Source organism: Perognathus longimembris, chromosome 8 (assembly GCF_023159225.1).
Source record: "Perognathus longimembris pacificus isolate PPM17 chromosome 8, ASM2315922v1, whole genome shotgun sequence".
NCBI classification, from domain to species: domain Eukaryota; kingdom Metazoa; phylum Chordata; class Mammalia; order Rodentia; family Heteromyidae; genus Perognathus; species Perognathus longimembris.
In genome coordinates this window covers 39539128-39564860 of record NC_063168.1, presented here as the reverse complement: position 1 = coordinate 39564860, position 25733 = coordinate 39539128, and the positions used below count along the sequence as shown (strand labels likewise).

The 25733-nt window shown below is 38.9% G+C and overlaps 2 protein-coding genes across 5 annotated transcripts in view; one reads left to right on the top strand and one right to left on the bottom strand.

The window, feature by feature from the left end:
• Eml6 (EMAP like 6) overlaps positions 1-1474 on the top strand; it is a 241258-nt gene extending 239784 nt beyond the window's left edge. The window contains exon 41 of the mRNA XM_048352921.1: positions 926-1474. Within this exon, the coding sequence (XP_048208878.1) occupies positions 926-950 (25 nt within the window). The 3' untranslated portion in view covers positions 951-1474. The remainder of the gene's footprint in view (positions 1-925) is intronic.
• A 1552-nt stretch (positions 1475-3026) lies between these two features.
• Rtn4 (reticulon 4) overlaps positions 3027-25733 on the bottom strand; it is a 59971-nt gene continuing 37264 nt past the window's right edge. For 3 of the 4 annotated variants that reach the window (XM_048352927.1, XM_048352924.1, XM_048352926.1), the window contains 7 exons: positions 17045-17252; positions 12836-12974; positions 5119-5188; positions 4624-4670; positions 4297-4355; positions 3943-4001; positions 3027-3673 (listed from right to left, as the gene is read on the bottom strand). In XM_048352927.1, the coding sequence (XP_048208884.1) occupies positions 3959-4001; positions 4297-4355; positions 4624-4670; positions 5119-5188; positions 12836-12974; positions 17045-17252 (566 nt within the window). In that variant the 3' untranslated portion in view covers positions 3027-3673; positions 3943-3958. Of the gene's footprint in view, positions 4002-4296; positions 4356-4623; positions 4671-5118; positions 5189-12835; positions 12975-17044; positions 17253-25733 lie in introns of all 4 variants that reach the window. The other variant, XM_048352925.1, reaches the window with a different exon arrangement.

Here is a 25733-nt window from a genome sequence, read left to right as displayed (position 1 = left end):
GATAGAGGAAATGCATGCATACTGATATGTTTAGTGGCCTGATTTAGACCATAAGGCACTTAATATTTCAACCCACTTCCCACCAAAAATTGTGCAGACCAATTGTGACACCAAGGATGCTTGCTTCTGGCCTGCCCGGAGCTCTCATACTAAGCTTGCAGTGCCAGCATTGCTGGTACTTATGACCCTTGAGATAGTGCTGACAGCAGTTCCCTGTGAACACCCACTCAGAGCAGTCCCGGCTAAACTGAACAAGCTGGTCAGCCCAGTGCAGGAGATACAAGGTGACTTCTGTACACTACACAGGTCTTAGAATAACCCTAAAAGTATAGGATCTGCCAGGTGCTGGTGGCTCACACCTATGGTAGCTTGAAGCCAACCGTGTCAGGGAAGTCCATGAGACTTTTATCTCCAATAAATAATTCAAAAAAGGCAGTGTGGAGCTCTGGCTCAAGTAATAGGGCTCTAGCCTCGAGCAAAAAGCTTAGGGACAGTGCCCGGACCTGATTTCAGCCCCAGGACCAGCACGCACACCAACAATACAGCGCCTATAGGACTTTGAAAGCAGGATCTCTGGCTCTGTGACAAACACTTAAAAAGGACTCTCTGACTCAAGTGGCAATGATAAAAACCTTCTCAACAGCAACGGAAGAGTGTAAAGTCATATTGCCAAAAGCTGTCACTAACTACATTGAGCATGATGCTAGCCTGCTTAAATCATCAAATAGATTAAAAATAACTCATTTACAAAGAGCAATAAGGCATACATGGAGGACCAAGAGAGTTCAAGGCCAGACTGCACTATACTGTGAGACCCTGTCCCAAAAGAATTGATGACAAGGTCACTGACTTAGGTTTTCAGTCAAAATGTTAAGGCCCAAGTATCCTGTCCAGCTATGCCAAGTTAACTGGTGTGCTTTTTCAGTGTGTTTGTGTGGCGATGTCTGTAAATGCCAGCCAGAAACCTCTTCCATATCGCTGCTGCCACTTGTATCCAGCATTGCAGAGACAGAGGGGCCTTCTCACCGCAGGCTGCCGGGAATGCCTCTAGGCTGTTGAAGACATGCAAGCTCCACATACTAGTGAAGTTGTGCAACTGCTCCCACAATCTGGACTCTGCAAGGCTGTGATACCATGAAGGTAAAGTTCTAAAATGTTGACACTGCTTGCCTCTCTGTTCCTGAGACTAAAAAACAACAACACATATAGTAATGACATTGACAAAGAAGTACTATCTGGTGATGTAGCCCACTGACAAAATGTAAAGCCTCAGTCACCCTAACCAATATGTAGCTTTTAATTTGCATCAGAACTTTTACAAGGATGTTGTGCTATTCTGTTTCTACATACAGAATGTTCATTTTTACAAATAAGTTGAACAAGATGGCTTAAGTTAAATGCACCGAAGTACTAGAAGTATCAGAAGTATGGCTAGCCTGTCCTTCACATTTAGCTTTCAAAACCAAATGAGCCATGTATAAACAAGTTGAGAAACTTAATTTTTTAATGTTTCATTTGCAATTTTATATCCATTAAGTGCCTTGAAAAGTTCCCAGTTGTGTGGGCTGCTGTCTCCCCTCCCAGATTATCTCCTTTCTACACATGGTGCTAAAACTTCCAACCTGAGGAGGGCTACAGGACTCTTAGCAGATTCGCAGTCAATCCATCCCACGTCCTGTGTTTATGTCAAGGCTTTCTAAAAGAAACCTCGTTCCCTGCTTGGGAAACAGTGGGTAAAAGGAAGGTAAGCGGCAAAGGAACTTCAGTCCAGCAGGGAGCAAAATAGATTTTCATTGTGTTAGTGCCAAACACACAAAATCGAAATGGAATTCAAATAAAACCACTACCACGAAAGGGAAGAGGAAAACAAGCAAAACAAAACCCCTCATGTCCAAGTGGGTGAGTTTGATTTGCCTTGTTGTCTTACAATGGTGATAAGTGGGGTGGGGTCTGAAGCTCTACCTCAGTTTACACACGGATTGGGGTTGGCTTGACTCCAGTGGTTTGCTTCAGGTGAACTGTGTAGATCCACATCCAGATTTAAGAAAATAAAGTTTCTGCCAAATAAATTCCTAATCCAAGGACTATTTAGTAAATCAGACTCATAAAATTTTGCTTCAAAGAGTTCCTCAGAGTTCCTCAGAGTTCGTTGTAGGGCAGCATGTGACTTGGATAATAACAGGAAGCTGTTTGTGTTCATATGTCCAAATAGCCAGTCACTTGACTGTAAGGAGGGATTGACAGCACTCACTGAAAGGAAGGTTGGCGGGGAAAGGGGACTCTGAGCACAGACACCAACTTCTCCTTCCGGTCAGTGCACTAAAAATTCAGGAACTTGAGTTCCTGCCTATTTGCAGTTACCATTTTAGAGAAAAATGAAACGTTTTCAATTAAAAAAAATAGATTAACATTTGCCACAGAAGTGCTTCAGCATTCTAAATGGATTAGATTACTCCTTAAGTTATTTTTATATGCCAATTTATTAATGCCTTACATTAATCCACCAATAGGTTGCTGGGCCCACAGTAGAGTCCCTGTGCAGTCCTAATTGTGTTTTCTGTAATCATGTGACTGGTGATGCCAAGTGATAACCATGTCTGCCTCTATTGTACTACTGACCTTTTCCTACTGACGAGATCTTGCATTAAAATAACCATGTGGATGAACAATGAATCAATGATATATATGTACAAGTATATTTAAGGAGCAATAGTGTCTGTGTGTCAAGACTTGTTCGTAAACATTTATATGGCATAATTTTAATTTTATGTATGTTAATAAATCCTGCACTATATTCTACTATATGTTAAAATATTGGTGCATGAATTTATTTTCATTCATCCAAGTATAAAAAAATTAAAAACATTTTGGTATGTGTCAAATAAATTTGATTATGTAAAAAGGTTCTTGGATCTTTATTTCTATGAGCTGAAAACCTTTCTCAAAGTACACATTAACACTGATTAAAACAGCCTACCCCTTATTTTTTGTTTACAGCAGTTTCACGAAGCCAAAATACCACATAATTTTGTCTATAAGCTTTATTGATACTTTGCTTTTACAGATCACAATGCATTCCACAGATTTAGTTCAGTACAGCTTAACCACAAAGGTATAGTCTTCATTTTGACTTCTTGCATAACAATGTTTGATATTTGCAAACAACATTTTTGGAAGCATTAAGATTCAATCCATAGATTTCAGTCTGTGACAAAATTAACTACTGTTAAGTCTTTGCAATGAAGTTCTATGTGTGTGGCAATGTTTCATGTAAAAAACAGATGGTAGTGCTCCTAGAAATATATTTTCTTTTTCAAGCTTACAAGCTTTGGAACTAGACATGTATAACCAATGACTGAAATGTCAAGCACTGTTGGGCAATGGGAAGGTAAAGGTCTAAGCTTTGTGAAACACTATATATAGATATAGATATATATAATCTATATTTACTTATATTGGCAATTCATATAACAGTAAAATTCACAATACACCTAGAGCATACCAGAAAGGCAGGCCTTTTCATTCCTGCTTTAATGGTATGATCTCGTCTAAACATTGCATTTCAGAAAATCTGCATCAATCTACACAGACCATACACAGTGCACAAACTGTGAAAAGGGTTTTGTTTCCAGCTCCGCCTTCTCTGCACCGTCCCAAAATACAGCAAGACTACCTGCAACAAAACGTAATATACAGCTTTCTCAGATCACTTTTTCTTCACCAGCCTTAATAAGAGAAACAAATACAATTACAATTGAAATCCATACATGGCAGCTTACAATATTTAGAACGAACACATGGCAGTCAAGACAACTTTTTCCCAAACAGTGCATTGCTAAAAATAAAGATCTGTGATACTGCACTGCAATGCCAAGGTTCCATCCTTCCAAGACCCTCCCCTGTGTAAGCAAATGAACATCCCCTTTAAAGATGAAGGCCTACTGTTGACTGGGGCTTTTTATTCAGCTTTGCGCTTCAATCCAGGGATTTTTGCTTGGATTCTACAAATGAGAAGGAAAGAAAATAATGTCATTTTCAAGAACACTAGCATATTGTTTAGACCACCCGAGAAATTAAGTCCGAAAGCTGCCAGATTACAAGGTTGCTACTTCTGCTTAACTACAGCAAACTTTGAAATAATGGCCTGGATTTTAAGAGAAAAATATTTTGCCAACTCCGAAGTCACCCTTAGGGCTTGATGGAAATTTGGTACTCGTTATGCCTGTAATGTGAAAACACTATACTAGCTCAAAACCCAGCATACCCCATCCTTAGTAAGTTGTACATTATACTTACTTAGCCATAGCATCCTTAACATTCTTATTTGCAAGTCCTAGATAATGATCTATCTGTGCCTGAAAAGAGAAAAGAAGGGAGCTATTAGAAAATCACTATAGCTAAAGGATCTTATTAATAAGCAGCTATATGCCAACAAAGTAAAGGCTTAGAAATATGGATAAAGAAAAATGGATAAGATTTGAGGAACTAGGACCAGGAATGTAGCTTAGTGGTAGAGTGCTTGCCTCAGTACCACATAAACAGAAAAATAATTGGAAAAAAAAAAAAAAGATTTGAGGAACTAACATTGAGTGAGCTGTCTTTTTAAGTCAGTTAAAGAATTACCTGATGTCGTTCATAAATAACAGGAACGCTGAAGAGTGAAATCAGAGCTGAAAAGAAATACACAGCTTTTAGAAAGACCAGTAGGATTAAGGAAACAAGCACTAAACTATCAAACTGGCAATACTCAAGATAACCAGGCAGATATGCACATGTAAGTCCTGGATGAGCTGTGGAGGGACTTCAGAGGAATGAATGAACTGACAGCTATAGGAGCTATGAGCCTCAAATCACATGCCAAATGTTTTATTAAATACAGGCATCCCCAATTAGATATATGATTGGGCTATCAGGTTACCATGGTTTATCACCATTAAGTGGAACAGTATTCTGGAACTAAACTAGAACATTAGTAAATCAAGTATTTGCTATTTAAAGAGATTGCAACCTCAAATTTATACCTACTTTTCTCATAATCTAAGAATAGTCTCCACTAAAATATCTCGAAGCTCTTTACACATAATCTTTATTTTCATTCAAATGGTTTTATAGACTTACCTAAAATCAGTAGTGTCAGACCATTGAACAAGGCACCAACATAGGTGAACACCCACATCAACACTGCAAACTGTAAGCAAACAATGGTTTACGATAATCAAATCCAAGTCAAATTAAGCTTAATTAAGCTTTCCCAAAAAAGGAAACTCCTGAATATCAATCTACTAAAAACATAACTCTTGAAGACCCAGTAAAGAGACGTAAGATTTCACTTGGTCTAAATCACTATCTCAATTCAGAATCCTAACAAAACCAGTAGATTTAATCCATTTTCTTTGACATTCAAGGTAGTTGATTCGTTTGCTTGAAGATCAGAAAACATGCCAAAGGTACATCTTACCCCCTATTAGAGCTCTAGCAGTCATCTAGCTCTAACACCATTTAGCTTTTACGTGGGATCACTGAAAAGGTATGAGAATTAACTATTAAAATTAAAGTACTAGGGCTGGGAATATGGCCTAGTGGAAGAGTGTTTGCCTTGTATACATGAAGCCCTAGGTTCGATTCCTCAGCACCACATATATAGAAAAGGCCAGAAGTGGCGCTATGGCTCAAGTAGTAGAGTGCTAGTAGCCTTGAGGAAAAAGAAGCTAGGGAAAGTGCTCAGGCCCTGAATTTAAACCCCATGACTGGCAATAAATAAATATATAAATGAAAAAATTAAAGTACTAAAAAAGTGTTTTTTATATGTGACATTACCTTTAGCCATTTTCAGGATCTTGCACTGGCCAGTAGTGAATGTTTAAAGGCTACAGTCAAGGATTTTTCAAACTTTTATACCTATTAATAAAACTGACCATTCATTATTCTTCTAGCTCCTGCCTTCTTTATTTACAAACACTAAAATATGTATATGCTAGCAGTGCTTTACAAATATAGAGATAACATCCTCTCAACCTTATGGGAGAGATAATGTTACCATTATATATACACAATGGAATTTTAATTATCTATCAGAAAGTGGTATTGTACCATTTGTATGGAAATCGAAAGACTTGGAAAAAATTTTATTAAGTAAGCCAGACCCAGAAAAACAAAGGTTGCATGGTTTCCCTCATTTGTGGTAGATAAAATGTGTCTATAAATCTATAAGTAAACAAGTTGAGGTAGTATGCAAGTGGTTACACATGAATTAACTGAGGCATAATAAACCCCATGGAGAGATCAAATAATTTTCTTTTAGAAAGATTAGGTCAAAGCCCAACAAAACCAACACCAGGAAATGAGTACATGCAAGAGGAAGTAGGCCAAAGAAGGGTAGATGAATGAAGGGGCGGGGGGGGGGGGGATGGATATAGTCAAGACTTCATTGTATAAGCACAAAGTCAGTCTGAATTTCCATCATGGTTAGCAATTACTTTGCTTCCCAATTCAAAGCCTGTCAGGAACAATCACTGGAATCTATTTAGTATGTAACAAGCCTACTAACAATGCCACCATTAATGTGGTATTACTTCTACCTAAATGACCAACTATCAGTTCTGTAAGGAGTAAGCAACACTACCACCCCTTCAACTGAATTGAGTAAATACTCAAACTAGAAAAATGCCAGGCAATCTGTCAATTAATATCTGTCCCTTGAAATTAAGAATTTTAAAAATGCTACCCTATCCTTATAGCCACTGTTATGGATGGTTAAGGTTTAGAAGATCTGTTATGAGTCTTATCCCCCTCTTATGTAGTTTCATAGACTCCTGTTACAGAAACTAAATATAACTTATGCACTTGAGCAAGTTTATAAGAGAGCAAGAGGTCTACTTTCATGTATCACAGTTCATAAGAGCCAACCTTCCACACTTTAGAAGAAACTGCTTTTGCAACAGATACTCATATTCTGACAGAATTCAGACAATAGCACATATTAGCTAAAACTAAGTCCTAATTTGGTTGTGACAGCCACTGACCAGGCAGCACTTCAAATCTGTAGAGACAGCAATCCAAGAGTCCATTACCAGGCTAGCAGAGTTCAAAAGCTACTTGACTCTTCAAGGACACTCTTCTTAAAAGCCTGGCTACACAGAGGCAAGAGAATAGAAAGCAACTTCAAAGGTTCCTGGGGCCACGAAAGTAGCCTAGATGCATTAGGTGAGCTGGATGAGGCCCAAGGCAATCTGACACAAGTGCTCTCTCTCAACACAGCACCCACAATCCAGTTCTGTACACTGGCAATGTGAGTATTCTAGGCCAATGTTGCGAGTTTTCCCATTTTTAGAAAGAAATTAGAAACTTGCATTTTTATGTGCTGTCACACAAGTTTTAAATATCATAGCTACATTTGGAGAAGATTTGACACTTTGTGGGCCCAAAGCAAAAGTATGAGTGAGGGTAAGGGTTTCCAAAGAGCACACCAACACAAGACAAGGGGCACAAGAAGGAAGACTTCACCCTCTGGCACTTGTACTATTACTGGAAGTGTTACAGAATAACAAGAGCGAGGAACTTAAAAAAAAATACAATGACAGTTGCTGTGCTTCATAAAACATATCGGTCATTTAAATGTTATAACTAAGCACCCCTATAATTAGAAACTGTCATTATCTCTACATAAGAGCTTCCTCAAGACCAATTTATTAGCAAGTTACTAAAGCAGAGGCCACAGTGATATCAGGTTTATCTGACCCCGGAACCTGTTCTGCTCCACTCGCCAACAGAGGAACCATCATTGCTGGGAGTCTGTCACAAATGTGCAGGCACACACAGGAAGCAAAGAAAAGGCTAATGAGGGGCTGGGAATATGGCCTGGTGGTAGAGTGCTCACCTTGCTACATGAAGCCCTAGGTTCAATTCCTCAGCACCGCATATATGGAAAAAGCCAGAAGTGGCGCTGTGGCTCAAGTGGTAGAGCAAAAAGAAGCCAGGGTCAGTGCTCAGGCCCTGAGTTCAAGCCCCAGGACTGGCAAAAAAAAACAACAACAACAACAACAAGAAAAGGTCAATGACTACCACTTCAAACAACAATATTCCTTAACAATATAGCTAAGTGAGTATGAACTGTGAAGTCAAAGCTCATATCTCCTTTGGATAGTAATGACCTGAGGATAGAGGCCCAAACCGAATGAAGTCCCAAGAAATACTGAAGGATGCCAGAACCATGTCTTTTCTGTCTGCCCTCTATGGAGTAGGGAATTGAATTTATCTGGTGCCACACACCTGAGCTGGGCAGGGATATGATGCTTCTTAATATTAAAAATTCTTTGGGGAAGTGGCACTGTGGCTCAAGTAATAGAGCGCTACCCTTGAGCTCGGGACAGCACCCAGGCCCAGTTCAAGCCCCACAACTGACCAAAAAAATTTTTTTCTTTTTGACATTTTGACTCCTTAATATTACTTTAACTGACTCTACATATTCGTTCTCATTTTCCTACAAGCCAAAAGAACCCTGACAGGAAACTGTCAACATGTACATTAACAGCTGCTAATAAGAGCCTGAGGGCTACCTCTTACTGTTATTTTGTGTCGGCTATTTTAGAACTCAGGTCTTTCCCCGCCCCCCTTTTTTTTTTCTAATTTAAGATGGTATCCTAGAGCAGTATACTTGTCTAACAGGCAACAATGGCTAGAAATTTTCTTACAAATAACTTTTCACAAGCTTTACACAAAGCCACACTATAGAAACACATAGTATTTTCTTTGCTGAAAACACCTGATCTTAGTCTCTAGTAAAAAAATTACTGGAACATTTCTGGGTATTGAGCTTTTTTTAATTTAGCTCTTCCTTTTCTTTCTTACACAAGTGTGACTATAAGCATGCACCATCGTGCCCAAGAGCTTAAAAGGCAGGAACTACCTAGTAAAGTTTGGAGCCTCCCTGGACTAGCCCCAAAGCTGAGCCAGGAGGTCTACACTAAGTTTTCTTTTAAAATAGGGAGTTAAGGATATTAACTCAGAGTTAACTTTGGAAGGTAAGGGAGTGAGGGGACAGGATAGGACTTTGAACTCGGGCCAGGCACTCTGGTGATCGGCCATGCTTCTCAGCCCTTTTTTGCACTTTTTTTTAAAGGACCTCACTTCCTGCCTGGGTAAGCACCTGGACCACAGCTGCTCCTGTATTTCCTGCCATGGCCAGGATGACAGGTATATGCCCCCACGCCCAGCTTCTTTCCACTGAGATGGAATCTCACAGACTTTGCCCAGGCTGATCTGGAATTTTGATCTTTTTTATCTCATCCTCATGAGTATCTAGGTGCATGTCACAGCTCACAGCAGTAATTTCTAAAAAAATGACTATTTTCCAAGTAATAATCCCAGAGAAATTAACTCAAAAAGAAGCCAGGGACAGTGCTCGGGCCCATAGTTCAAGCCCCAGAACCGGCAATAAATAAATAAATATAAACCAGTTATATTTAAACAAAACCACAAACTCATTCAAGTCTATTTATTGGCGAATTTATAGCCTGAATGCAAAAAAACATAAAATAATATAAAATAAATGAATAAAACAAAATGTTTCCTTGCTTTAGGGCAAGAATATAATTTCTTCTACCAACTGTTATAGCTAAAGAGCAAAACATAACATATAATCTACTCCCAGAAAGAAAATCATTTGCTTTAAAAAAAATGTTCTCCGCTTAAACAAAAGCTGCTGGATTAGCATGGCCATGCCTGAAAGTCAAAAGCACTGACACTCTTAGCAATCACTTTTTTCCTACACAGGGTCTCACTATGTTGCCCAGGCTGGCCTCGAACTTGTGATCCTCCTTTGGCTTCTGAATACTGAGATGACAGTCATTCAACTTCACCTCTGGCATAAAATAATAATTTTTATGAGTCAAGGCGGGTAGGTATTTTCCAGGTTCTTTTTTAACTAAGATATTTAAGCAAGAATACTGCATTCAGAGTATAACTCAGTTGAAAACAACGAGATATGCCACAAATATACAATGCCAACAGGAAAGAGTTTAAGTAAATTCTCCTACAGCAGAATCACAATGTCCATCAAGGAAGCCCTTCATGTCTGTCAATGTGCACCCGAATCACCTAGGACTTTTTAGTGACTCCCTTTGCGTGGAGACAAAAAGACAGACAACCTACCTTACTCTGCTGTCTCAATACACTTTGAGACCTAATGCCAGGGTCACTTTATATGCTTAAGTTGATAAATCAGTTGTTTTTTACTTGGGACCCTAAACAAATTATCAGAGAAATCACCACGCAGCTTTCCTTGAGCTCTAGATTTTCGAAGCCACAACAAAAGGGAGAAAAAAAGTTTTTCTCTTCTCTTGTTTGCGAAGTATCGATAACCTTAAGGAGAAAAAAAATAGCAAACTATTTTTCTTCCTCAAACACACAAGTCCTCACCTATCCCATATTAATTAAAAAAAACAAAAAACCAAGAATGTTTAGGTCAGCTCAGGTAAAAAGTCTGCTTGGTTTGCACAAAGGGAGGTAGGTATTAGCAGGATTAGCTGGTACCCCTGGCTTATGCCTATAATCCTAGCTACTAAGGAGACTGAGATCTGAGGATGGCAGTTCAAATCCAGCCCAGGCAGGAAAGTATGAGACTCTTATCTCCAATTAGCAATTTAAAAAAATGAAGAGCTATGGCTCAAGTGGTAGAGCAGTAGCCTTGAGCAGAAAAGCTCGGGGTCAGCAGCATCAGGCCCTGAGTTCAAGCCAAAGTACTGACACCAAAATCCACAAGAAAAACAGGATTGTGAACCAGGCGAACCTCACATTCTATTTTCAAGTATTTTGTAAAAAACAGACTTAAGGTTTTCTAAGTATCTAACTGGTCCTCCCTTAACATTCTCTCTTGTCAGACAAACAGTACTGTAGTACCTCCTTGTGTACACAAAGAACTATATTACATAGGACATTCACTTCCTCTGAAAGAATAAGTAAATTTTCTTTTGATTAAAGATAAGTAGGAACTTCATACTCAACCCTACAAAAACTGGAATACAGCCAATTGTTCAGAATCCATTTGTTTTACTTAGCTTTTAAAAAGGAAAACATTACAGACATATAGCTTTCTTCACTACTCTACTGTCCAAAAACAAAGGATGATGACAGCACAGGTATTTGTGTTAAGTCTATACAGATGATGACAATCGTAGCTTGCCTCTGTCATGCTCCATGATGTCTTTGTTGGCAGTCATTTCTCTCAAACTACTAAATTCAGAGATGGCCTTTTATTGTTTTAAGTTCTATTACTATTGGTAGGTAGTACACCTTTTTTTCTTTGCAACTCCTGGGGCTTGGACTCAAGGCCTGAGCACTACCATCCCTGGCTTCTTTTTGCTCAAGGCTAGTACTCTACCACTAGAGCCACAGCGCCTCTTCCAGCTTTTCCTGTTTATGTGGTGCTGAGGAATTGAACCCAGGGCTTCATGCATGCTAGGCAAACACTCTACTGCTAAGCCACATTCCAAACCTGGTAGTATGCCTTTTTCAATCTGTTCCTATCCATAATCCCCACCTCAAACTACACTGGTACCTCCTTCTCAATGATTTTTCACCCAAGTTCTTCAAGCTGTATAGGTATCAAATATTACTTCAGAGAACCATCACTGGTTTCTTCCTGGCTATACACTTAATTATATCCATTGCACTGAACTTCAAAATGTTATATTTATTCTCTCTCAAAACTAATTCAACATGCTAAACAACGTAACTCTGAAGACAGTATGTGACAAAAGAAATTAAGTTTTATTTAGCCTTGATAATAATATCTATTAAAGCATATGGTTGAAAATGATGTACATCTGCTAGCTTATAAAGGCCAAAATAGTTTTTAAAATACATTTTACATACTGGAATCTATACTGATCATTCAGGAATCATCTTTCTTGTTGGTACAATAACCATGGCTTGCATCATTAATTGCCAACTAAAGCATTTCTCTTGGGAAAAAGAAATTTCCACCACGCTCTCCCCTCAGATTTAGACTGGAAAGGAATAAATGTGTGTTAAGCAGAGTCATAAGTAATAGCACACATAGCACGAATTACAAATTCTATGTGAAGAAAAAGCAGCATGGTTCCAGAGTTTGGAGCTCAAATTACATGAGAACTAGTACTTATGTCCAGTCAACCAGAACTTAGGTAGTTTCCTTGCAAGGTTAGATTCTATATGGCAGGACACAAAAACTAAAGAAAAGTTTCTACATATGCCAAACAAAGATTAGTTATTTCAAAAAAAAATTAAAAATTTTCCAGAATACATACAAGGAAAAAAATCCAAGATGTAGAATCATTATATGTGTATGAATCACACAAGAACCAAGAAATTGAGAACTGGACTCTATAACACTGGGCTGGGAATGTGGCTTAGCAGTAGAGTGCTTGTCTAGCATGCACAAAGCCCTGGGTTTGATTCCTCAGCACCACATAAACAGAAAAGGACAGAAGTGGCTCAAGAAGTGGAGTGCTAGCCTTGAGCAAAAGAAGCTCAGGGAGCCAAGCCCCAGGACTGGCAAAAAAAAAACAAGGTCAGGCAGAACAAATCACATGCAGTATTAGAAGCACTAGATAATGTTTACTCTTACAGCCAAAATTCCCTTTAATTGTATAATTTCTGAAAGTATGAATTAAATTAGGAATGGCACTTTCTTCCAAAATATATTATTAGATACTGACTTTTAAAACATAAGTGTACAGTAATGTGATTTCATTACATCCTTATCATTTACTTGAATACAGAAAAACAGAATGTTATATTCTTAGGTCTTTTGACATTAAATTTGGTGTATGTCCAGAAAAAGGAAACACAAACTTACCTTCAGAGAGTCAACTAGATCGTCAACTAAGAAGAGGCGCCTGAGTTCTTTTATTGTGCAGTTCACATGGCCAAGAGCAGAATTGCTGTATTTCTGAATCAATTCCTCAGATATAGCAACTTCAGATTCCAAATATGCCCTGGAAAACAAAACACCTATTTCTCACTGACTTATCCCCAAATGTCCATTAGTAACCATTTATCTATGAGATTTATAAAAATAGCCTACTTTTAATATAAACCTAGTGTCTCTGTATAAAGCAAAATATAAAAACTCACCAAGACTAATTTCATTGGTATGCACCATCAGGTGGCAAGCAAAAAAACATATACTGCCTGGTGCTAGTGGCTCTTGCCTGTAACCATGAGGCTCATGGTTTGAAGCTAGACCAAATAGAAAAGTCCATGAGACTCTTCTCTCCAACTAACCACCAAAAAGTAGAAAGTGGTAGAGTGCCAGCCTTGAGCAGAGAAATCAAGTGAGAGCATGAAAAATGAGGGGAGGGAGGGAGGGAGGGAAAGGAAAAAGAAAGCACAGGGCTGGGAATATGGCCTGTGGCAAGAGTGCTTACCTCCCATACATGAAGCCCTGGGTTCGATTCCTCAGCACCACATATATAGAAAAATGGCCAGAAGTGGCTCTGTGGCTCAAGTGGCAGAGTGCTAGCCTTGAGCAAAAAGAAGCCAGGGACAGTGCTCAGGCCCTGAGTGCAAGCCCCAGGAGGGAGAGGGAGAGGGAGAGGGAGAGGGAGAGGGAGAGGGAGAGGGAGAGGGAGAGGGAGAGGGAGAGGGAGAGGGAGAGGGAGAGGGAGAGGAGAGGGAGAGAGAGAGAGAGAGAGAGAGAGAGAGAGAGAGAGAGAGAGAGAGAGAGAGAGAGAGAGAGAGAACATGCTTTGCAGCTTGATCCACCTAAGCTTGGGCTCTGTGCCTCTTACTTGGTTGTGTTTACAGTTATTTAGTCATGCCTCCAAGAGCCTCAGTTTCCTCTCATGGTAGCATGGATGCTACCATGGGGATTCACTGAATAAAGTGCTTATGATTATGTTTCTTTTTCTTTAAGTTAAATACTATGTTGTCTAATCAAGCTTCCTTACCAAAGATTCTAATCACTTCCAAAGCCTACAGTCTCTTAGCCTAATGTTTTTTTTTTATAGGAAACTGCCCTCAAATATTAAATATCAGACTATAAGTTGGGTGCTAAATATACAGAGGCAATCCTGATAACAGAGACTATTTAGTGTCTACTTAGATGCTCTAATTTATACTGAGGTAGCTGGAACTATTAAATAGAAGGAGGTAATAGTAAGAGGGGCATGCTACAGGCATGCAAGGAACTATTTTCATTACTGTTTCAAACAAGCCATTTTATCTTAGAAAGTGGAAGTATATCAGGTCTGTTGGAAGTTCTTCTATACCCACTCCCTCATCGTTTTCCCACATTTACAAAAAGTTGCTTACACTGGAAATAACAGTCCTCTAAGACAACTCCATAACCCATAGTTTTCTCTATGTAATATGTCCCAAATATGTCTCCTTGTTTTTAGTCACAGTGCCACCACTCTAATTTGTGTTTATTACTCACAAACTGGAATATTCTATTGATAGCCAAATCAGTTACTGATCTGTCTTCAGCCTTAAGCCACACCAGGCTTACTTGAGCTCTCCCAGATGGTGCTGTCTAGGTTAAACTCAAGGAAAACTTTGGAGACTTACTACTTAGCTAAGTAAGTTTATACATCAGAAAAACAGACCTTCTTAAAAACTTCAGGTTCAAACATTCTATGATTCTATGGTTCCATTTCTCAACCAGAAAGTCCCCTTAAGCCTTCCTAACCTTTCTTCCCCTTACTCCTTATATTGCAGCCAGAAATGAGTTATTTACCAACCATTTTTTTATTTCATTGCCTCCTGGGCTGTTTCCGCAATCCACAATGCTCTCTTCTCATCACTAAGGTTAGGTTATCTACTACTAGCTTCGTAGATTATGGATATCACTTTATTTATTAAAAACTGGCATCAGGAGCCATTCAAATAAATGGTGGATCTTTCTCCCAAAACTTGTAATATTACTACTCTGTCAATTAGAATAAGCCAGAATAAAACAAATCATCCAGCAAGACACTTCCTATTCAAAGTTTGAATATCAATTTATGTTTATCCATAGATAGATAACATTTACTAGAAGAGACCTCTGCCTTGCCAAAGTAATCTTTTTTTTTTTGGTGGCTAGTCCTGGGGCTTGAACTCAGGGCCTCAGCACTGTCCCTGGCTTCCTTTTGCTCAAGGCTAGCACTCTGCCACTTGAGCCACAGCGCCACTTCTGGCCGTTTTCTATATATGTAGTGCTAGGGAATCGAACCCAGGGCTTCATGTATACGAGACAAGTGCTCTTGCCACTAGGCCATATTCCCAGCCCCCAAAGTAATCTTTAAATGCTTATAATCCATTTGAAGAAAAATGATGTTCATATACAAAGCAATCAGAGAACATGTCAAAGCCATAGTTACAAAAGGAAAGAACCTCTCAGGTCATTTGGGGTCAGTGTTGGGGAAGCCTCTTTAAAGAGTTAAAGCTTCAAATCAAGCCCCAGACCCTGTATGTATGTATGTATGTATGTATGTATGTATGTATGTATGTATATATGTGTGTGTGTGTGTGTGTGTGTGTGTGTGTGTATATATATATATGTGCGCGTCTGGAGAGTTAAGCTTGACAGCATGCAAAGAGGGACAAAAACCCAAGACAAAAACATTTGAACTCCACCTGATTATTAACAGAGAGATCCTGTGTCTAAATATGATGAAAGGGGTAGTTTAGAAAAATTAATTTATCGCTGGTGCCGGTAGATTGCACCTGGAATCCTAGCCACTCAGGAGACTGAGATCTGAGGATCTGGGGCAGGAAAAGTCTGTGAGACTCATCTCCTATTAACCACCAGAAAACTGGAAGTGGTGCTATGGCTCAAGTCGTAGAGCACTAGCCTTGAGCTGAAGAGCTTAGGGACATTGCCCAGGTCCAGAGTTCAATCCCTACAACCAACAACAAAAATAAATAAATTAATTAATTAATTAATTTACCAATGTCTACAAAGACTGAAGCAATGAGGCAACCAGAAATCAATCTGCTAAGAGGTAGAGTCCAACCGGGGACAGGCAGACTTTTTCTGTACTTCAGCTTTGAAATCCTTACTACTCTCTGGCACAGCTAAACTCTTCTATTATAGTATGAAAGCTGCTAAAAAAAAAAAAAAAAAAAAAAAAGCATTGTAGTATTCCAGTAAAATTTTATTTACTCATCAGGTAACATATTGGATTTGGCCATGGCTACAGCTTATAAATAGATCCCTGATTGAGACTGAAGGAACGGTGGGAAATAATGTAGTGATCTTTACATAAGATGAAAACAAATAGACAGTGGTATTATTGATAGATGTATAAACATGTTTGAAGAAAATCACTTAAATTACATGAATTAATAGCAGAACCTGAGTAAGGAGTAACTATTAATAAGCATGGAGGTTCTTTTGGTATGAAATGTCCTGGAATGAGATGTATGGCTGCACAACTCTGAATACATATTTTTTTTTAAAACACTGAGTTTTATATATAGTGTATAAACTATCTCAAAAAATGGAAAGAAATGTCGAGTACAACATGAGAACAGAAGATTCAAGCTTGGGTTCCAATAGCAACTATAAATATAATGGTAGGGTGTTCTTGTAAAAAAGAGGACAATAATAATTGCGAGGCGAGGTGATATAAGAGAAACGAAGCCCTCTAAAACTAATAAAAAAATAAAATTTATAAAACAATACGCTGGGAAATGAGAAGAAACTGCAAAGAGAAGGGGTGATAAGAAAAGACACAGCCATGAATGGTAAAGATACGACTAGAAACAAAGTTACCATATCAACTAGTATTGAACATTACCAATGCAGAAAAAGTAAGCAATAAGGAAATATAATACCTACCAGTAACAAACATGCTAAAAGATAAACAACAATTAAAGTAATATTAGATGACCTAAGAACAGAGTTTACACTCGTGATATATAAACTCACTCTTTACCAACATAAGCCTTTCATATAGGAAATCTCAAAAGTCATACTTAAGGCACAACTTTTTACAAGTAAACACGTGACTGTAATTCTGCAGTGTTATTTCTGTTTACACTACTGCCAGTGTATGCCTTGCTTTTCCAGACATCTCACCTGAACGGGTGGCCTTCATCTGACTTCTGGATAGCCTGGATCACACCCTTGTACGTTCTGAAGCTGATAGTCACGGAGAGTAGGGCCAAGGCAATGTAGGCCGTTACACTCACAATGCTGAATACTGTCAGTGAAAGCAGCAGGAATAAGCTGGCACCAAACACCACTCCAGTCTTCTTAATATCTCTCCAGTAGAGGAGGTCAACAACTAAATTTAAAAAAAAAAATCTGAATTAGAACATTATTTTAATCTAGTCAGAATTGGCATGTTTTCAGTGGCTCTACTATAGAAGTCAAAAAGACCACCAGACATCAAACTCACATCTAAAATATGAAAGACTTTTAAGATACATTTTAAACCTAGTATATGTAATACCTACACCTGTTTGTACTTTTTACTATACACTGTCTTTTTTTAAAAGGTGGTCCTGGGGCTTGAACTCTAGGCCTCGGCTCTGTCCCTAAGCCTCTTTGTACTCAAGGCTAGCACTCTACCACTTGAGCCGCAGGGCCACACTCAACATTTTCTGCTTGCTTAGTTTACTGGAGCTAAGAGTCTCATGGACTTTCCTGCTCAGGCTGGCTTCAAACCATGATCCTCAGATTTCAGCCTCCTGAGTAGGTAGGACTACAGGTCTGAGTCCAAGCAATTTTCTACAGGTTTGGCAGACTTGCAATCCAAAATAAAAACATTAAAATCATTGGGAGGGTTTTCTTCTTCACATAACTAATGCATGATATATATTCAAATTATAGGAAATGCTTTAGTAAATACTACAATGAGATACCTCAATGAGACAAAAAGTACAGAAAATCACTAATTCGACAATGTTGAGACTGAAATTTTATTTTAAAATTATACACCTGAGGTGTACAGTTTTGCTTTTAGATGCTAAGAAATTTAAAATGCTATTTAGTCTATCACTGACACAGTTCCTTACATAGCAAAAGATAGGGAAAACAGCACTGGCATAGATGAAAATCTACTGTACTCCACAAGGAAAAAAATTAAACGCCATAAAAACTTAGTGGAAAACTACATCTGCAGACTGTTATACAATAGTTATTAATAGTAAGAAGTCAAAAATCTAACCTAGCAAGTCAGCTCTTGGCCCATAGTCTCAGAGCCATGGTAAGATCAAATAACCATAGGCCTAGGGTCTTAAGATCAGGTTATGTCCAACCCAAGGAGAAGTACACAATGTGCCAAAGGGCTCTTTGTCAGGCTAGACAGAATTCATCTCTGCCAGGCTGAGGAGGCTGACATCCGAGGATCATGGTTTGAAGCCAGCCTGTGCAGGAAAATCCATGAGACTCTTAGCTCCAATAAAGTACTCAAAAAACAAAAAACCTGGAAGTGTGGAAGTGGCACTGTGGTTGAAGTGGTAAAGCCTTGGTGGGGTGTGGAGGGTAGAGAGGTGGGAGAAATTCATCTCTTTCTGGATTGGGCCTAATTGTGAGGAATTTCTAAATTTTTTACATGCTCTTATATAAGATAAAGGAGATAACATAAAAGCCCCGCCCCTTTTTGTAAGTACCAGGGTTTGAACTTGGGACTTAGTATTTGCTTAGTTTGCTTGGTTGGCAGGTACTTTACCACCAGAGTCACACTTTCAGCCCTGTTTTTTGCCGGCCATTTTGGAGATAAGTCTCACAGACTTTTCAGCCTGCTCTGGCTTCAAATCACAGTCCTCCAGACCAGACTCCTGAACAGCTAGGATTACAGACATGAGTTGGTTGCCCAGCAAGAAGCCCGTATTTTTAAGGGCTGCTGTGGTTTTGATCCTTAGGTGGTCTAAGTATACCCAACTTTCCTCTATTGTCATGGGTACTTTTTTTTTTTTCTCAAATTTTTATTATCAAACTGACGTACAGAGAGGTTACAGTATCATACGTTGGGCATTGGATACATTTCTTGTACTGTTTGTTGCCTTGTCCCTCATGCCCCCCTCCCTCCCCCCCTTTCCCTACCCCCCCAGGTGTTCAGTTCACTTACACCAAACAGTTTTGCAAGTATTGCTTTTGTAGTTATTTCTCTTTTTTTACCCTGTGTCTCTCGAATTTGGTATTCCCTTTGAATTTCCTACTTCCAATACCAGTAAACACGGTTTCCAATATACTCAGATAAGATTACAGAGATAGTGTAGGTACAAACATAGGAAGGTGATACAAAACATCATCAATAATAGAAACTACACATACACATAGGACGTTGAAAGTAGTTACAACTGTGATATATCACTTGTTTCCATAACATGGAGTTCATTTCACTTAGCATCCTCTTATTTGTTTCTAAGTGTATAGCTATTGGGCCTTGTGATGCTCTGCTATGGCTTGCCTAAACCTGTACTAATTATTCCCAATAAGGGAGGCCATAGAGTTGTCATGGGTACTTTTTACAGAGTAAATTATGTATGAAAACTATAAAAGGCAAGGTGTTATTATTTCCCTTCATTTCTTTCAGTGTACACTCTGAGCACCTCAGTGGTTGTGTGTGTGCCTGGCATGAACAAGGCCATGGGTTAATCTCTAATGCATCACAAGAGACATTTTAAGTACATGGCACTTTATCTAGAAGGAATCAAATACATTTTATTTCATTCTGTTAAATATCTCATTTGAGAATATAACATTCCCTATGATTAGAGCTCATTTTGAAAGCATCCACACTGATTTCAAGCCTCTCCCAACTTGTTTATTACAACCCTGCCTAAAGCACCTAATTTTTTTTAATGTATACAACTAGTTTCTACCATTGTAGAAAAATCAGGCATTGGTGTTGGATCACCTAGACTCCACAACAGCTTCTTAAGTTAATAGGTATGAAACTTCCGGCAGGTGACTACATCCCTCTACACTTTATCTCTAGAATGTGTGTAAAAATAAGAATGCTCTCATTGGGCTTAAGTGAAATACTGAATTAAGATTTCCCATGTTGGGCTGGGAATATGGCCTAATGGCAGGATTGCTTGCCTTGTATCCATCAAGCCCTAGGTTCGATTCCCCAGCACTACATATATAGAAAACAGCCAGAAGTGGCACTGTGGCTCAAGTGGCAGAGTGATAGCCTTGAGCAAAAAGAAGCCAGGGACAGTGCTCAGGCCCTGAGTACAAGACCCAGGACTGACAAAAAAAAAAAAAAAAAAAAAAGATTTCCCATGTCAGTTGCTAACACCTGTAATCCTAGCTACTCAGGAGGCTGAGCGCTGCGGATTCCAGTTGGAGGCCAGCTCTGGGGCAGGAAAGCCTATGGGACTTTTATGTCCAAGTCATACACCCCAAAGCCGGAAGTGGCAGCCTTGAGTGAAAAAATAAGGGACAGCATCCAGGCCCTAATAACAGCACAAATAAAAGTTTTTAAAACAAATAAAATAATAGGTGGCAAAACTCTAGAAATCATATAGACAAGCCCACACACGTTGCATGAAAATATATAGACTACCTTAAAATAGATACCATGATAGGCAAGTTGACATAAGCTGGAGGAATGCTGTGGTGCAGCTGCTCATGAGAGCATTAGGGAAGAATTGTAACAGATGAGCCAATTCGGTGGGAATAGTCACACAGAAGACAGAAGGAACATATTCTAGAATAGGAAAGTCTGACAGGCTGCTACCAAAGCCATTGTGAAAGGTATAAAGAGATTTCAATCTTGTTTTGAAAAGGAGGTTGTCTTTGAAGCTGCAAGGATGAAAAAAATACTAGCTTCTAAATACTAGTTTCTAACTAGGTTGTTGTCTTAATTGATATTTGTCAACACTATTTCTTTTTTTTTTTTTTTTTTTGCCAGTCCTGGGCCTTGGACTCAGGGCCTGAGCACTGTCCCTGGCTTCTTCCCGCTCAAGGCTAGCACTCTGCCACTTGAGCCACAGCACCGCTTCTGGCCGTTTTCTGTATATGTGGTGCTGGGGAATCGAACCTAGGGCCTCGTGTATCCGAGGCAGGCACTCTTGCCACTAGGCCATATCCCCAGCCTGTCAACAGTATTTCTAATCCATTTAGATTCCTTAAAATTTTTTGGCTAAAAATATTGAGAATACTAAATTCATCCAGGATTGCTGGATGAAGGAGGGGACATTAAACTTTATTAAAATCCCATTTGGGCACAGAAATGGAAGAACAAAGGGTAAACAAATGCAGCAGTGGTACTCACTAGACACTATGTTGAAAAAAATATATACAACTTGTGGGGAGACAAGAGGGAAAAAACTAGAAGAAAGCGAAGGAGTGACACTGTCCAAAGCAATGTACTCATTACCTGATTTATAAAAAAAGGAAAAATAATCCCATCTGAGAAATACATTCAAACCCTGCTGTTTCTAATATTCATCAATTATAGAGTATAGATACAGTATCCTCAACAAAATAATAAACCCAGTCCTGTAACATTCAGAATATAGACCAAAAACTTGATTATCACATAGAGGCATTAAAAGTCTTGAATAAGACCTACTGCCCTTTCATGATAACGTAACATCAATGAAGAAGAGAAGGGAACAAACTCAACTTGATAAAAACCATCTACAGAACCCAAAAATCCAAGCGTGTGAAAAATGTTTGAGAGATAGATAAGTGGTGGTGACATAATTTTGTGAACATGCTACAATCAATGAATTATACATAACAGATTTCTAAAAATACTTTTTTCAACCTCTGTCTCTGCTAGGTTGAAAACTCTATAAAAGAAGCAAATTTCTCATGCATTACATCCTGAGCACAACAGAACTGAACTACTCTGAATGATTAGAATATATACTTATGTCAGTTTAAGACATGCACGAATTCTAGTTAACATATTCAAAAGATCTCTATACTCTGGACTTAACATTTTATTTTTCAACTATTTTTAGATGTTATTAAAATAACAGAAGTCAACGCTTCCAGATAATTTACAAAGCTGCTATGTTCTACAGACAATGTCCTATAGATGTGTCACCCTTTTTTGGTTGTTGTTGTTTTGCCAGTGCTGGGGCTTGGGACTCAGGGCCAGAGCACTGTCCCTGGCTCAAGGCTAGCACTCTACCTATTGAGCCACAGCACCACTTCGGGCTTTTACTGCATATGTGGTGCTGAGGAATCGAACCCAGAACTTCATGCATGTGGCAGGCACTCTATCATTAAGCCACATTCCCAGCCCCAGATATGCCACCCTTTATCAGACTCTAAAAATTGATGAATGCTTTTCCTTATTACATTCTACTTGCTTCATTAGTTTGCTACACTATAAATATGGGCCACACTATTATTGGTAGGAAGAGAAACATCTTACCTACAGACCACAATATTTTCAAATTTAAACATAAAGAACATCACGAAGAATTTATAAGGTCACCAAAATGCTAAATTTGGATTCCCCAGTAATTAACTTTCATTCTATTTATGAAGTAGACTCTAAATTAAGAACTAAGGTTACAGGTATAATCCTACCTACTCAGGAGACTGGCTGATAGCTGGAGGACTGAGGTTTAAGACTAGCCAAGTTTCCATCTTCACTTAACAGCAAAACTGCCAGACTGACTTGAGTGTAAGGATGGAACTGTGAAAGATGGGGAAGAATGATGGAAGGGGTGACACTGATCAAGATGCACTGTAGTCATAAATTAGTTTGTTGATTTAAAAAAAAAAAAAGCCAGACTGGAAGTGTGGCTCCAGTGATAGGGCAAAAAAGCTGAATTAAGAGTCTGAGGCATAGTTCAAGCCCCATACCAGCACCAAAAAGAGAAAAAAAAAATAGTTGTGGGGTTTGCTGTTTGGTTTGGTTTTGATGTCCATCTTAGGGCTTGAACTCAGGGACTGGGCATCATCTCAGAGCTATTTTTGTTCAAGAATAGCACTCTACCACTTGAAGCCACAGCTCTATTTCTGACTTTCTGGTAGTTAACTGGAGAGAAGAGTCTCAGTGGTAGGCAGGCGGGTGTCCATGGCTCATACCTGTAATCCTAGCTACTCAAGAGGCTGAGATATGAGGATCACAATTCAAAGCCAGCCCTTACAGGCAAGTCCATGAGACTCCTATCTCCAATTAACCACCCGAAATCTGGAAGTAGCTTTGTGGCTCACAGTGGTAGAGCACTAACATTGAGCAGAAAAGCTCAGGGGATATGCTCATGCCCTGAGGTCAAGCCCCAGAACCGACAAACCAAAAACACAACAACAACAACACAACAACAACAAAACACAACAACAAAAGTCTCACAGGCTTTTTCCTGCCTGGGATGGCTTCGAATTGTGATAATCAGATCTTAGCTACTGAAGTAGCTAGGGTTACAAGCGTGAACTACTAGTACCCAACTACAATCAATTTTAATGAAGAGTTATTCCTTGAAGTTCTTGCTCATTTGTTTTCCAAGTAAAAATTACAAAAATCTTTATAATGTTTATGTATAGAAACGATGAGAGCACAGTATAACATCCTTATCAAACTAAAATTAAAATAACTCAAACTACAGTCTTTTCTTTCAAATAAAATTTTCTGGTGCATTGCAAAGTAAGAAGAGTCGCCTACATTTGGAAATCACAAACTGTCATCTGCCATAGCTAAAAATAGTGCTAGCCCACATGCCTTACATGCAGCAGTCATGCTTATTACATTCTGCCTTAGACCAAAACCTTATGAAAGCTCTTTGAATACTCTGAACCCAGTGGCTGAGACTATGACCTAGTGGTAAAGTGCTCGCCTCGTATACATGAAGCCCTCGTATACATGAAGCACCACATATATTAGAAAAGGCCCGACGTGGCGCTGTGGCTCAAGTGGTAGAGTGCTAGCCTTGAGCAAAAAGAAGCCAGGGACAGTGCTCAGGCCTTGAATTCAAGCCCCAAGACGGGCAAAAAAAAAAAAAAAAAAAAAGAATACTCTGAACCTGGCTTTCAAGTTTAGTCTATTATATAGGGGAAAACTGTTGAACTAGCTAGTCCTAAAAAATACTGGAAAAACAAGGAATGAAAATAGTTAAGGAAAGTAAATAGTTAAGTTCTGTTTTGTAAAGTCATGTGAAGAATGAAAAAGGCAGTTAAACAGGAAACATACACACAGATTCGAACATTACAATTTCAGTTTTCACCACCATGCTGTTTTAGAAATTAAATATTTTAATAAGTAATTACATATAGATTATTATCAGCAACTGTCAGGAAAAGTGACTGGAATTCAGAGGTGATGATTTAGTACATAGTACCCTTTTTCCTCACACAGTAAGCATTCATCTCACAGATAGATGACAGGTGAAAGTCCAGAAAAGGGATCTGCATAAGGCAGGGTGCTTAGCTCTTTCCACAAAAACAGTAAAAGGAGCTTGAGTCTTATTCCTTCTAATTTACCACCAGTGTAACCTGAGCAGATCACTCAACCTAGTTTCCCATGTGTAAAGTTAGTATAAAAAAAAATTATGCCCATCTAAAAAGTTATTTGAAGCAGAACGAAAATTTCACATATGGAAATGCTTGCCAAAATGAAGATAACAAAGTCATGCAGGGAATTCAAATATTAAATGCAATGTTTAAAAGAGCTACTTTTCTTTTTAAAATCAGTTTGCCTTTGAAACATGCCATTTACTACTTAGTATCTCAGCTAAATACTTGGCACAGCAACATCTCTCTGCCTTATCTCCTCTTCCTGGAACTAGTTTTTAAAAGACACATATAGAATTTCAAGTCCTGATCTCTCATCACTTAATCTTTCCTTCATTACTTCTCACGTTACAGCACTTTGATCAACCACCATAAACAAGGGGGGGGTAAAAATCAAGGAAAACTTTTTACTTGCCTTTTCTAATTATTTAGTAATCTGCTTATCCTTAGTGAGGCTATGTTTTATACATAACCATGAACAAGGTTAAATGAAATCAATAAATTCCAATAATAGATTCAATAATAAAGTAAGCCACATTCTGTAAATTGTATTTCTTAGAAGCAATTTAATTGCCCTCGATACTGAAAATGTATTAAGAGTATAACTATGTACTATATGATTAGATAAGTTCTCTTACTAGAGAACTTTTTTTGGAGGTGGGGGAGGGAACAATGGGGCTTGAGCTCAGCTGGGCACTTTAGCTCAAAGCTAGTGCTCTACCACTTTGATCCACAGCTCCAACTCCAGTTTTTGAGTGGTTAATTGGAGATAAGAATCCCATGGAGGGGCTGGGAATATGGCCTAGTGGCAAGAGTGCCTGCCTCCTACACATGAAGCTCTCGGTTCAATTCCCCAGCATCACCTATATGGAAAATGGCCAGAAGGGGCGCTTTGGCTCAGGTGGCAGAGTGCTAGCCTTGAGCGGGAAGAAGCCAGGGATGGTGCTCAGGCCCTAAGTCCAAGGCCCAGGACTGGCCCCCCAAAAAAATCCCATGGAGACTTTTCTGCCCAGGCTGGCTTAGAACCACCATCCTCAGATCTCAGCCTCCAGAGTAGCTACAATTACAGGCAGGAGCTTATGCAACTTGCTTAAATAACTTATACAACTTATTTAAATGGTAGTACAACAGAATTCTCTCATCCAAGTTTTAAAATGTTAGGAGTTATAAAGTAACATAAGTGCTGAAATCATAAAGCAGCAGAGGAAAGCATGTCATCATAAATAATACTACATAACCAACCTCATAAATCCAAACATATTATTTTTAACCTCACCATCCAGCCTCCCTCACCACCTAAATACCTTCCCACATAAAATAACAGAGGTCAACAGAGATC